Genomic DNA, 15,805 nt, shown 5'->3' on the forward strand with positions numbered 1-15,805 from the left:
TTTCTATTAATGGCTAAGTAAAATCATAATAGTTCTATGTGCGGAGGTCAGAAAAGAAGAAAAAAGCTATTTACTTCGACAAGTGTTTGAGTTTATCAATAAATATAAGTGAAGTATATCTTGACTTTATGTATTGAATGGTTCTTTAGGCCATTAAAAGTCGTAGTAACTTAAAAATTAGAAAATATTATTTAACACGTTCGTTCACGAAGACAACCTTTTATTATGATTATATACTCATATAAAGGTTATTTCATCTACAGTATCGACGAGAAGTTTTATAAGATTTTCAACACTAGAACACGAATAATACACTTCGTAAAATATATTTACATTCAATATTCCTCTAACATAAACATTTATGATTTTTCCAAAGTTCTATTTTTGTTTAATTATTTTGCAGATTTTATGTTAGCCAAAAAAACTGTAGCTTAAGAAAATAGATGTAGCTTCTAACTTATCTCTGATTGATACAATATTTATAGAATACCTAATCTAGATCTTTAACTCTTAATTTATAGTTCAAGAATCACGTTTTTAGGGATTACGATGTTCCATGAAGTGGCCATGAGGAGGTCGTGATTATTTTTATTTACAATTATCTTTACAAACAACTTTATCACGATGATTCTCGTCATTTATTTCTTTCGACATAGCTATGATACAAATTCTTACAACATTGCAATATGATACTAGTGATACTAGTGAGTAACGCTTAATAAACAAAATATACTAAGGATCACTATCACTAATTATTGCAAGCTTTTTAGTCAATTTACGAGTTTGTGCAAAAATCCAGAAACGAGGATGTAGCTTTCGTAGGAAACTATATTTACAAGAATTGACATAGTAAATTGGTGGGAATACAGCTGTATGCAATTCTCCGAATTATTTCATTGCTATTCTTGCTTGTCTGATATCTTTCGTGAGGTATAATTAGAAATCTCATTGTGGTAATCTCACTACCGAGAAATATATATATGTATTCACCTAGAGTCTAGAGTAAAATAAAATGATATATTACACATTTTTAAAGAATATACATGCTTGTAAAATAAATTTTTTAAAATTAGAATACTGTATATCGAGTTTTTAATTCTTTTATTCAATAGTATAACAAATTTCTTTGTTAATTATTAATATCGACGGAGACATTGAATTTTGAAAATTCTTATAAATTCCAAATTTTGGATCTTGCATTTTTTAACAGTCTCAGTTATAACTTTTATTAATAATATTTTTAACGAAAGACTATCATTGGGAAAATAAAAGAAAAATTATTGCTTACTGATATTGATATATAGCTTTCCAATTATTACTTGGCTTATACATACTCCAAACCGTTTCTATATACAGCTTTCGGTTCTCTTTGAGTGTCATTACAGTACCGTTACTTTGATGATGCTAGCTGTTGACGTCCTTGTGAACTTTTTCCTTCTTTTTAAGGATGGCGTACCACGATCACGCGTTAATGTTACCATTTATTTCACATACAAATGTATGCATTTCGATTGAGACATTCGGTATCAACCTATCAACTATTTATTACTTGTTAACTATCTTTAACGTGACTTATACATACTTAGTCGATCAGCAATGTTATACTTTGCATTCATTTACTTTAAAATCAAGTTTTGCAAAAGCTACATATTTTTAAAGTGTAAGTAGTTAAAGTATAGTATTTTACAATAATTAATACTTGCGCATTTTATGTAACACGCATATACGAGTTTCGTGGAATTATCTTATAAAATGTATTCAAAGTATATAAGGAAAAGGCAATGAAGAAGGAAAATAAGAAAACAGTTCAAAGTATTTTGTAATAATTCTGGAAAGGAAAAATTGTGCAATGTATTTAATTTGTTATTTATAATTCACGTATGAATTTAACGAAAACGTTATTAATTAAAGAGTGTAGATAGCAAATAACGATAAAAGGTAATATTAATTATTGGATTAAAAAATAATGAACGAAAGTACTATTACATAATCAAGCTTACTGTTTCGTAATAAATATTAATAGTCAATACTTAGCACGGAAATAATCGTAATTAATCATTTCAATTAATTTATTCCACACGTACATTGATTACATACATGTATTGTTTTTATTGTTATCAACATATTAATGAATTATTTTTTTAATTTATTAGAAGAATACCGGAAGCAAAAATTGTAAAAGTTTTGCTCAGTCGCGTTAACAATTATGTTATATTAAAAATTATATTTCTGTAAACAAAACTGACTAATTCCTTATATCTACTATGGAGTATGGGTATTCTAGTTATGATTATGATTATATCTTTTAATGATTATATCTTAGTATTGTCTTTAGATACTAGATATGATAAGAATAGCAAAATTTATAGCAACTGTCTGTAACAAACGTAAGTAAAAATGAATATTGAACATCGTAAATAAAAGTTAATCACAGGAATATAATTGTAGTTTGTTTAGAAAAGTTATTAAATTAAAATACTTATTTCTAAAAGAGCAACTTACGCATATAACATACACATATAGTGGGCATATAATTCATCGGTGTAAAAATCTGAAAAATATTGGTGAGCTGAACGTTGTACGCTCCCATCGTAAATCCGATAATGGCATTGTGTCTTGCTTGATGTGCACTGTCATACTTTCTAATGTGTAGCATTCTCATGACCTTCCTTTTTGTCTAATCTCCGTATTTTACCAACTGCACATCACAAATTAAAAAATAAAGAAAATGTATCGTGACATATTCTAAATTTAATCTTTTGGGAATCACAGCAACATTATTAATCTTATTACTAAATTGAAAAATTTTTATTATTATAATGATTAATATAATACCACAAAAGTTTGTCGCAAAATGTGGAATATATAATAAATCTTTTACATTTAAATGCAATTAATGTTTTATGGCTCAGATTTAACAACTTAAATTCTATAATAAGTATAACTTAAATAACACACATATCTTAAGTATTTTTGTCAGCATATATATCAACATAATGAAAAGAGGAGGTTCCGCAGATGTTTTGAGACCGATAACATTTAGTGATATTGCGCGTCTGTGACGAACTTATAAAATTATTGATCGAAATGTTGTTATCTAATTGCAGTTGACAAAATAGGGGATATTATTGATACTTTCGGGTAAAATTAAAATATACATATTAGGAAACGAATGAAAGGAAAGGAGAAGAAGGAAAGAAAGGGTAAAAAGGAGGGAAAGAAAGATAAATGTAATAAATTATACAATTTATATTAACGTCAAATAATCTATGTTTGCTTCCAATTTATGAATCCTTTCTTATAAGGATAACTGTATATAGTATATAATAATATAAAATACAATATATAATAATAATATATATTATATTATATTAAAAATATATATTGATAAATTTATTAGTAAGATAAATAAGTAATTAATAGTCAAACACGAGTATGAAACTATTGATAAGTCTTTAACAACCGATATGAACAATAATAAATAACTAATTTATATATACAAATATAAAAAAGAGGAATTTTAAAAAAGATAAAAAACGAAGGCAACGTTTCCAATTAATTTTTATGTATTTTTTCCAGTACACAATGCGCTAGGGGTGATGGAGACAGTGAGCAAGCAAGTCCAAGTAGTGAGCGGACTGGGGGTGGGGGGTCCGGTGGGCCCGGTGGGTCCAGTGGGGGCAGATTTGCATCACCATCATCATCCTCACCCCCACTCTCATCCTCCACACCCACATGCCCACCCCCACGGTCATCCTCACGGACCCCATGGCCACTCACTGGTCGGCGTAACGTCGACCCCTGGCAGAGGTCAGACACAACCACCGGTCTCGCATAACCAGCATTTACCCGCGAGGTCTACTCCGGTACAGCTACATAGGTAAGTTACTTTCTTGTCTGTGTTGTATTGCTATCGCAGTCACATTGCACACCATATTGTTCACGTGTAGTGTGTACAATATAATTAAAAGTTACTCGCATGTGCTTAATTCTGCGCGAAAAACAACTTAACACATCGTTTGATGAAACACATCTATAATGCAATCGTAAAGGAATACGCTACGTGAAAGAATAATTATTGTTTTTGTTGTCTTTCAGTTATTTTCATTGATCATTTAGCCTTAAGTATGACAGTATAATATATTGATACAATGATTGGACAAAATTGGACCTAAATGCATTGATATATTATCATATCATATGATGTGTAATTTATTGAAATTTTATAGAGATAAAAGTATTAAATATAGATAGCACATTGAGTGGGCGTTGATGTTAAAGTAAATGTTCATATTTACATATACAGCCTATATTAATTACGATGATAATATATGCTACTATTGCTTTCTCTATTATTTATGTTACCTTATATAAGATATAAGTTTATAATATTGGATTCTAATTATTGAGTAATTGTTTATAATTAAATTTGAATAATAGGATATCAGAAAAGATTTTTCTTTTTTAATTTTTCTTTTATTAGAAGAAATTTAGAAATAATATAGTGTAACTATTATCACATTTATTTCATTTTTATATGTTTTATTATTATATTGTCGTTATTGTTTAAAAATTTAATTATATTTATTAATATATATTGCAATGGTTTCTGTATTGTATAAATTCAAATATTGAAACTTGAAATACGCGGCAGATAGAACATTGAAGTTGGGTGCGTAACATACATTCATTCGGTGTACTGCGCATGCGTTCTCCCAATTTTACCACTACTGCTACCTGTCGATTCTAACCTCAAACGTCAACGTGCAACGTTGATTTTTAACCTTGCAAGGTTTACATTTACAATTTGTAGTTTACTGAGATATATATATGGACGATGGTATAGTGTATTTTACTGAAATTATTAAAATAAAGCCGCAATTTTTGGGAACGCGATGTACCAGATGTGTGAATGGAGAATGTACGTGGGAAGGAAAAATTTCTTTGAAACTCAAGATTGTCCGTTTGCATGATGAAGTAAGTCCACACAGTTATTTCTGTTGCTTCTGGTCGTTATTCCTCGCATGAACAATATCATTACATTATAGCCCATTCTCGTATTAGCATAGTACGTTTCTAACAATGGCATCAGTTACAGTCATATAAGTGATTTCCCCAATGTCTATATCATGAATTTTATATAGAAAAACATTGTAAATAGTTTTGTTTATTAAGTGACTCGTGATATTGCTCTGCCATAAATATCAAATCCTATGATGTTATCCTATTACAGTTTTTACTATTAGCATAGTAATTACAGTTTTACTATTAACATACAAAATTTAATTAATTAACAATAATTAGCGTATCAGAAATTTCACATAGAATAGTTAGTAACGTACATAAAGAATAAAATAAATAATATGGAAAACGCGGGAAAATCAGTTAGGTTAGGTACGGTGTGAGGATTGTGCAAATGAACCAAACAATACGAAGGAACGCAGTACATGTATATGTTACGCACATTTACACATTTACACATACTATGGGTTACATTACGAGTTACGAATCTGGTCACTTATAGACAAAGCTTGTGTAAGAAATAGATATACAACAAAATAAAAATTTTGTTTTATTACAATCTGTTTTTGAAACAATGTTTGATTTCGATATTTAATTAGAATCTTTATTTTACACATAATGAATTACATTGAAAAAATACGAGGTTATTAATAAAATAGGTAGCCTAAATAAATTGGCAAGTTAAAAATTTCGATTTGTTTTCTAATAATTTATTGTTCATTTGTATTTGAATTGGTGGAAAATGGTAATAGATGTAGGAATTTGTTCAACGGGAAAGAGAAAGCTAACAGTAGGTCGCATGACGGGGAATAAAAGATGGCGGTGATAGCGGAAATGCACTTTTTTTTACCTGTGAATAGGTAAAAAAAAGCAAAGGAAAATAATATTAACGTGTTGCATCTAATTACGTATATATAAATTCATAATGTGAAAGTTTAAGACATTATCAATTTTATCAACAAAATATTATGCCGGTTATATAGCATTCTTATAAATATTTGTACAAACTTTATGAATATTTCGCTGACTAAGAAATTTACATTAAAATACCTGAGACATATTTTCAAGAGGAAATAAGCGAGGAAAGAATCAGAGACATTAACGGAGGCGTGAACGAAAAGTAGAATTGGAGGAAGGGGCTCAAGGCTACGCTGATTTCTATTTCCTGCAATTCTCTTTCAGACGAAAACAAAAATAGAATACATTTCTTAATATAACACTTAATTCTTTAATAAAATTGGATTATGTAGAAAATTATAGATATAATATTTAAAAATAGATATTTATTTAAAAATTCAAAGATTTCTAGACTTTGTCGAAAAATTAATTAATCATAAATTTTTATCGTTTTATCGTTGTTATCTTGAGTATATTATTTGCGATGGTAATACAATTGCGATGAAATTCATAAGATATATGTATACATTGAAAACATTTATTATCGCAGGTGGAATTTTGCATTTCTTTTATTTATGTAGGTATTTTATGATATAACTTTATGTAATATAGAATATGTGTTATTGATAAATAGTAATAATGGTGTAGTAATAATTTCTGTTTCGTTTTGGCATGATGTATGTGGCGTTATATGATACGTACTTAGACGCTTTTTATGTTGTTTTCATATTTTAGATGTACTCGCCATGTTTTATACCCTAACCTATCATATTACTTTTTTATCTACATGTTATGGTCTTTCTTCTCTTTAATTATTTTAAAATCCATATTATTTCTAATGTAAAGAGTGACATGAAAAATATCATCATATATTTTTATCATCTGGTCAACTGTAAGATATACAAATTCTAGATTAATTTTGTTACTGTCCTTCAAATTTAAGAAATTGTCTGAAAGATACGATTAATTTGAAAATGATTCACAGAAAACAGCAGTTAATTTTATACATCTTATCTATTACAGTGTTATTTGTTCCCAAAGGTGGTATTTTATTTCTCACCTAAGTATTAAATTCATCATCATTGAACCTGTATAGGTTCATATGTACAACTTATGTGTGCATATCATGTTATCGTTCTCTCCGTGACCTATGTATGTACGTACATAACATTCTATCGCACGCGCATCATTCATAAAAGGGAAAAAGAGTAGGTGATACATGGGAGGGAGAAGATTTTAGAAGTGGGAGGAGGGGGTCAGTGACCGTTACATCATCGGGAACTCATAGTCTAGGAAAATCCATAAAGTCGTCATTCATTTGCGATTATAAATTCGTATATAAGAAAAAAAAATAGGAATTAAGAAAGATCGAATGATTCATTAATATGAAAAATATATCGTGCATAACTGTGGGCTAATATTGTGGTATAATAGTCGTTTTTATAGCATTAATCGTTTCTTAACATTATATTTTGTCTTTTTATTAATTTAATTTACAATTATTGAAGTTTAGTTTTCCTTCTAGTAACTGGATAATAATTTAATGATAATTGAAATTATTTATATATTTGATAATTATTTATGATAATTTAAAAATACACAGTTCTTTTTTTTGTGAATCGTTATGTTGTGAATAGTTTCGTAATTTGCCTGAAAGATTTAATATCATTAATATGTGTTTACAAAATTTTCAAATAGAAATAGTTAAGAGAGGGTATCGTTGTTAATAGTAGAAAATATATGCATATTTCTTGGATATAAGCTAGGCTAGGACTATATATAGACTAAACTATAATTCCGAATGATTTGAAATATTCATTTAGTTGCTGCGGCACACACTATACTCTTTCAAAAAATATAATCAATTTTGTTTACAGTGTACAAAACATTAGTACCAAATAATAGATATCAATTTATAGAAGAACTTAATTTAGTAATTTTCAAATATATTATTGAATACATGTGTATTACACATAATTTTATTTCGTATTACAATTATGTGTAACAACTACTTTTACGTTTTTTAAGTATGTATTAGTTTATCTTCTGTTCTCAGAAAAAGATTAAAAAAAATCATATATTCAATAACGTATGAAATATATTAGATAATTTCGGAAAAGAAATCTTTATAAACGCTATATCAGACTACATCGGTTGATCGTTCACTATTATCCACCAACGAATAACGCTAAGAACGTTTGGCAAGCCTCGAATGTATTCAACGATATGGCAACGTCGCCTTACGAAAGCAGACAGGCACATTCACCCTTTGTGATGTTCAACGCATGCGCAGTCATTCTACAGAGAATAGGTACCGATGCACCGGCACGCGGAATCATGATCTGTGGAATACTGCGACATCGCATATCGTTATACACTATGGCGCATGCGCGGTATATTTTGCCACATGTGACAAACTAGCGTCGAAAGGTCGTGTATCTACTATTCTGCCATACATATGTATAGCCAATGGTTGATTTCACGTGAAGCATATTTTTACCGCGTGACGCGATTGGTTAGTTGATGGTCATTCGTCAATTTTTATATGCATTTATTTCTTACAGTTTATCTTTTCATATAAATCTAATTTTGTACACGTATGTAACTTTTTCATATTATTTTTCTTTTAATATGGAACAAGCTTCTTTTTTTGACATGTCTACACAATCCTGCGGTTTGAATAATCAATATATGTATGTACACATGTACATATTGTATATAGAATATGTATATATATATAACAACCTGTTTGTAAAAAGTTCATTTGAACATAAGTAAGATTTGTTTATGGTCGTAGGTAAAGTTATTGGTGTATAAACGTATTTGGTTAGGAGATCTTCTTATGTAAAGGTATATTTAGCTTAAAAGTCTACTAGGTAATTTGATATCGCTGGTATAATTTATTAAAAACAAAGGACTTACTTCCCCATAAAGAAAAATAGAATAAAATCTTAGTCTTCAATAAGCGGGAAGCACTTCATAGGTTGTTTCTCTTTATAGTAATCATCGCTAATAACAATATAAGCTCAATTTCCACGATGTTGACAAGTATCTAAAAAAAAGTATGCTTTTAAGTATTTTCATTATGATACTAAAATGGCTACTTGTTTAGCGAGTTTTGTATGATACGTAAGAATATCTTACTTATAGTGCACATTACAGTAGTGCATAATATATGAAGAAATACAAATGAGGAAACCGTTACCATTGTAGGGACGTGAAGTGTCTAATACGATTGTCTCAATAGAAAGTGTATGTATCGTAAATAACCGCGTTGAGTTTAAAATATCGTAAAAATGATCTTTGTAATTTCTGAACTTTTATACATATACAAAATCTTGTACAATCTTGTGGAATAGGAAATTTAATTAATTGTACTATATAAGTACCAAAATAAATGTAGCACTGTGCAAATACATTTGTTAATATATTTCTCTGTTCCTTTATAATAAATTTCGAATGATATGAATATATATGCATATATATAACATAAAATATGAAAATTACGAAGATTTTGTCGCTACTGATAAATCTTCTTCCAAAATGAATTGTTAATTTGTATGCCACTGTCCCAGTCTAACCTCGTAATTCAGGTTTCCGAATATTTGCAGGCCGACGCAGAGTTATGTCAACATCAAGAGCAGCAGCCCTGTATCTCCAAGAACGATAGGAACAGGAGTGACGTATGTGCAGGGCGGTGCGGCTTCATCTTCAGCAGCAGCAGCGGGGACAGTCGGAAGTGGAAGTGGCGGAGGTCCTTCAATCGGTGGCGGAGGTAGCGGTGGAGGAGGCGGTGGTGTTAACAACGCCGGTGGCGCGAACAGCGGTACAGGAGTCGTCGGGGCTGGAGGTGGTGCTGGTTCTGTTGGAAACGTAGCACCAGCCGGAAATGGTAACAACAACGGTACCAATAACAGCGCCGTTGCGGGGAGCAATAGTGGCGGAAACAGCGGTACAGTGGGTGGTGCACCAGGAGGTTACGTTGCTGTGCCCATGCCTGGTAGCCTGCGGTATATCCATCCATACCCGTCGACGCCTACGTCGGCGTCGGTGCCGGCTGTAGCGACGATGGTCACATCGGCCTCGTCGGCACCGACTCCAATACCCGTTCCAGCACCCGCAGCTGCACCTGTCAATCCACCTACAGTTAGTCAAACACCACCACCATCGCTTTCGGGAACATATGCCACAAGAGATGGTGGATATCGCGGCACCACCACGAATGTAGGTATTTTTCTCTTCGATTTATCCCACGATAAATCGGTCGCGCCCTCATTTCTTCTTATTCTGTTGCTTTCGTTACACATGAGAGAAAGAGAGAGAGAGAGAGAGAGAGAGAGAGTCACTAACAGGTTTTAGATAACAGATTATAAATCTTCATTTTTTCATAGACAGTGGGAAATATTTTTTCTATCGATTAAAGGCTTGCGTGTAAATATGTAGAACCACAGGAAATGAAAGATTAAATTTTAATCAATGTTAATTTAATAAGATATCCCTAATAATAAAATAGAAATTGTAGGACAGAGTATCCCATTTGTAAAGGGCGATACATAAACAAATTGACTGTACTAAGACAAGTATATATTCCATTTAATATTCTTTGCATTAATTTATTTGCTTCTTCCACAAAAATTTGAATTGTTTCGAAAAAAGAGTTGGTAGGTGAAAGTCGTATAGGAGGTTAACATGTACAGTTCATCATAAAAGTTTAGATATACATATGTATCCGACTTTTTTCATTAATGAAAAGTTGTTCAAACTAATCTCTTTGTCAGAATATTTGAAATTGATTAGATGTATTTGTGGCTGGCTGATTGTATATATATTTTATATATATAATAATCTATTACACCTAATCCAGTGTTTTAAACGCGTTACACGAAACGCGAATTGTATCTGCCAGTGTCCTTGACTTTCAACCACTATTAGCTGTCCCCTGTTCTCTTCACTACCTAGCAATATAATCTTCTTTGTCGCGGATGTTGTGCAGTTTTGGATTAATTTTATATCGAAGTTGCGGAATTCTGATGAGATTATGTTTGATGGTTTTAGCAATATCTTTGTTGTAAATGTAGTTTCATTTTATTTCAACAATTTTAAATTTTGTTTACGTTCATTTACGTTACGTGGTAAATTGTCAACTTAGTTTAAAATTTGTAAATGAGCGTAAGTTTGATTTAAAAATCTTACTTTCTATTTTGGGATGTTTATTATATATATATAGTAATAATAATAAAAATACAGTAATAGAATATATAGTAATAATAGAGGTATACTATGTAACATTGAATACAAGAACTATGAATAAGTCAGAGTATATGAACATGTATAAGAGAATAATTATATCCCCTGTATGTTATACTTCTGTTATCTAAAAACAGAAAAGAAAAGAATGTACAAAAATCAAGTCTAGTTTATTAAAAGTGTAGCTGCTTATTCGAATCGATTTCGAATTGAATCATATATTTAATCATTAATGCTCGATTATCTTTTCTAAAATGAAAATACTCGATATATAGATAGAATCAGATAAACAGCTTAGTAAGAGGTCATATCTGTTATCTGTTTGGGTGACAGATTATGATCCTAAGGCATGGTATAAGCAAGACGTAGAAGGCGTGAGAAAGAAAGACGAATCGACTAAAAGTGGAGTTTAGTCATAATACGAGTGCAAGGAACGTATGACGGTGTCGTAGGTATATCGATGGTCTACCGTCTGCCCTCTTGAACCGGGTCATCGATTTTCTTGAAATAGGTTCGTGCCGAGAAGGTTAGACAAGATAAATTGAATAAAATGCGCGATGAAAAAAGCAATAGAACCACACACATCTTAAGTGAGAAGAAGATAAAGATAAAGATAGAGCAGAATAGATAGGGGGACAAATAAAATGAGATTCGAAAGAATGGACAGATATTTATTATGACATCTTTCAGGTGAACGAGAGGATTGCCATTAGCGTGAGCAGTAGTCCCCTGTCGCAAATAGGAGTCGGTGTTGGAGTAGTTGCAGCCGAATATGCGGCGAATAGCGGTATAGGTAGTGGTATGGCTGGTGGAAGAGGGGACAGACCGAGGATATCTCTTTTACCACCTGCTTCGGTGACACCAACACCTTCACCAACAGCACCAGATTATCAGCACGTGTCCAGTGCAAGAAATTCACGAATAGCCCTGATGCCCGTCCAGCCGGATCAGTATTGCAACCGTACGGCCGTTGAAATGGCCAATCTGCAGGAGGCGCCGCCTTTCAAGAAGATACGCCTCAGCCAACCGACTCAGATTCAATTGCAGTCCCAATCGCAATCTCGCTGTCATAGTTTGTCACCTGCTGACCCGTGCGTTAAGCAGGAGCACGTGGTGCAGTTGCAGCAACCACTTAGGATAGACACTAGGGTGGGTACATAGGTACATAGATACACAGGATGATTCAGGATAAATGTGAAAAACCTTGACATTTAGCAGATTGTTTTCGAGATAGCTTTGAGAAACTTACTGAGAGAATTCTATTGTCGATATTTATGTAGGTACAAGTATTTAACCCGCTGAGTGTCGCGTTATATACATTTGAATGATGTCTGTGTATTTTGTAAAGAATTCCTTATTTGTATTTGATGTTACAACACTATAGATTCTATAATTGAAAATGAATATATAGTATAAGGATTAAGTATATAGTTGTATGATAAAAGTTATATGTGAAAAATATTGAATTTGTCTTTGATAAAGTTATAAAAAAAATCTCAACATTTAATAAATTCTGTTATTTTTTCATTGTTATTACAATAGGATTATAAGCTTGACATGATATAGCGTTTAAGGAATTAACAAAAAAGATAGGTAATATTAAGTATGTGTATCTTTAGAAGTACTCATGCAAAACATTTATTAAAAAGTCTCTATATTAAAAAGATATATATAGATCTACAAAATATGTCAAGATCTTTCACATTTCTTTTGAAAATATCCTTTACAAGTAATCGTGTTTCTCCTTCGTCTTTCTCTGGATCAATAATTTTTCCATTCCTAAATTTTTATTTTATGGGATATTATAATATATGAATGATTTGTGATTGAAGCAGCCGGCAACAGAAGCGTATACACCCCAAACTGAAGCGATTTCACCTACGCTTCCGGAACCGAATACGCAAGAAGATGCGCAGTTCAGAAGTACCAAGGATGATCTTCTACAGCAAATCTCCAAGGTTGACAGAGAAATTGCAAAAAGGGAGTCTCAGATAAATAAACTTCGGAAAAAGTTAAAGGAATTGGAAGAGACAGCTAATAAACCTCTAGAAGCCAGCGGACTTAAACGACAGGTTGAGGAACAGTCTCAGCAACCAAAGCATCAGTCTTTGGCACAAAAAATTTATGCTGAGAATAGGGTAAGATATTAATTCAAATTTTGTTTAATTCAACATGTATAATGTAGGTTTTATATTCTATCAAATTAACCTATTAAGTGAGAAAAATGAGTTAACTCGTTATTTGAAAATGACTTCTCATTGAATAAAACGAGATGATTCATCGTAAATGTGTACTAATTATACATCTAAGAAAAGAATGAATATATCTTTGGTTTGGTTCTTACTCTTAAAAATGAAACAGCTGTCTTAATCCGTACTTGTGCTATACTGATGTTTGTATAAGAAATAAAGTATGTTTCATTTAATATTAGCAATACGAGTTAACTGAATGAAACAGAATGTATTTTTAAATAAGAAATAATATAGTTTTTCATCGGTTGAATGAAATCATACGTTAATTACAGAGGAAGGCAGAAGAAGCTCACAGACTTTTAGAGAGGCTAGGTCCAAAAGTGGAACTACCTTTATACAATCAGCCATCAGATACAAGCGTGTATCAAGAAAATCGAACAAAACATCAAACGTGTATGAGAGCAAGGCTTATAGCGAGGCTTCGACGAGAACACGCTGAACGCGCATCTCTCCATCGACAACAGTCACAAACGTATGCTATTTTGGTACAAGAGTGGCATCGTAAAGTAGAGCGATTGGAAGCAACGCAGAAAAGGAAGTCAAAAGAAGCGAAGAATCGCGAATTCTTCGAGAAAGTGTTTCCAGAATTGCGGAAACAAAGGGAAGACAAAGAGCGTTTTAATAGAGTCGGTGCACGTATCAAGAGTGAAGCTGATTTGGAGGAAATTATGGACGGCCTTCAAGAACAAGAGGTATATTATTTCATAATTAAGAAAAGGAAATTACGGGAAAAAGTTCATAGGTTAAAAGTTACCAAGGTTAAAAGGAAATCTACAAAATTATTGTTTACAAAAATATTTCATTATCACAAATGGGTAGATCATATTTACCGATTTGCGATTTATGTACTAACATTCTGATTCTATTTCTGGCAATATTAAGGTTTAGATTTAAAAGATAACATTCTTTTTCGAATCGAATCTCTTTGAAAATTTTCTATTTTAATTCAATAATATTATGACGAATAGTCAAAAAGTTATAAGATTGTGTGGTCTTTTTATACTATCACTAACAATCGATAAATTCATAATGCTAATAATCCGCTTGGTATATGAACTTTTGTAATGTATTTATTGTTTGAAAAATTCAATGTATAATAACAATTTCTAAAATTGGTTTTATAGATGGAAGATAAAAAGATGCGCTCGTACGCAGTAATACCTCCATTATTGTTGGATACAAAGCAGAGACGAATCGCATTTCAAAATCGAAATGGTCTTCTTCAGCCGGAAGAATTAGAGGCTCTTCATAGTGAACGAAAGTTAATCAATGTATGGAGTTCTGTGGAGCACGAATTGTTTAAAGAAAAATATCTACAACATCCTAAGAACTTTGGGACGATAGCTCAATCTTTAGAACATAAGTCCGTTCCAGATTGCGTGCATCATTACTACCTCACTAAAAAAGCAGAAAATTATAAGCAGCTCTTGCGAAAATCGCGGCAACGAACACGTAGCTCTCGAAATAATCCTAATAATAAAGTGAGTCTAATTGTAATCAAATTTAAAAGCATTTGTACATAGATATTCTTTGAAAATTGTATAAATGCATTTAATTAATTAATACGTAATAATGTTAATTCTATAACAATTATTAACCTTATAATTGTTTTCTTTTTCAGGTAAATAATAGCAGTTCAAGTATTGGAAATCTAGACATTTTAACTACAGGTGTGACAACAAGGTTGCAACGTGAGCAACAGCAAAAAACACAAGAGAATCCTCAAAATAGTTCAGCAGGGACATCAAGTACAACGACGACGACGACGACTACGACTACGTCAAGTGTATCAACTGCTGTTGCAACAACGATAGCGACCACTTCGACGACTCCTTTAAATTCATCAACGTCGAGTATATGTTTAACGACGGACTCTGTAATAGCATCAACGACAGCTACAACGACATCCGTGTTGAGCACCACGACATCGTCTGTCGCGACGTCGTCGACAACAACAAGCACGAAGGATAATAGGGAAATCAATAAAGAAAACAAAGAAAGTAAAATGGAATCGAAGGAGTCGCACCTTATTAAAGTCGAAGTGAAAGAGGAACCTCAATTAAGTTCTGAAACGGTGTCAGGAAAGGACGTCAAAGTAATGTACGTAATATCATTTCTTATAAATATTTTTAATTTGACTTGTAGAAAATATTAAATATATACCTATATCATATCGTGGGGTTGTATAAATGGAAGTAGCATGTTTTGTTAATTCTTCAATGAATTTGTAAGTATTTCAAACATAGATTTTTTAAATTAATATTACATAAGTTTCACACACACTTGAGATCACATATACATCTTGTAGTATAATAGTTATTGTGATTTTTGTCCTACCTACAGAAGGAATGAGATAAACAGTGGTCATATTTGATTTATTGTTTGGT

The 15,805-nt window shown here is 31.7% G+C and overlaps 1 protein-coding gene across 13 annotated transcripts in view; it reads left to right on the forward strand.

The window, feature by feature from the left end:
• The window catches only part of LOC100643368, a 67,389-nt gene that overhangs the window by 13,219 nt on the left and 38,365 nt on the right, over positions 1–15,805 (forward strand). For 10 of the 13 annotated variants that reach the window (XM_012311376.3, XM_048408414.1, XM_048408415.1 and 7 more), the window contains 7 exons: positions 3,580–3,880; positions 9,531–10,143; positions 11,857–12,315; positions 12,999–13,304; positions 13,691–14,110; positions 14,543–14,899; positions 15,040–15,518. In XM_012311376.3, the coding sequence (XP_012166766.2) occupies positions 3,600–3,880; positions 9,531–10,143; positions 11,857–12,315; positions 12,999–13,304; positions 13,691–14,110; positions 14,543–14,899; positions 15,040–15,518 (2,915 nt within the window). In that variant the 5' untranslated portion in view covers positions 3,580–3,599. Of the gene's footprint in view, positions 1–3,579; positions 3,881–4,755; positions 4,978–9,530; positions 10,144–11,856; positions 12,316–12,998; positions 13,305–13,690; positions 14,111–14,542; positions 14,900–15,039; positions 15,519–15,805 lie in introns of those variants that run through there. The other 3 variants (XM_048408413.1, XM_048408417.1, XM_012311388.3) reach the window with 2 other exon arrangements.

The sequence above is a fragment of the Bombus terrestris genome, chromosome 9, assembly GCF_910591885.1.
Source record: "Bombus terrestris chromosome 9, iyBomTerr1.2, whole genome shotgun sequence".
NCBI lineage: Eukaryota > Metazoa > Arthropoda > Insecta > Hymenoptera > Apidae > Bombus > Bombus terrestris.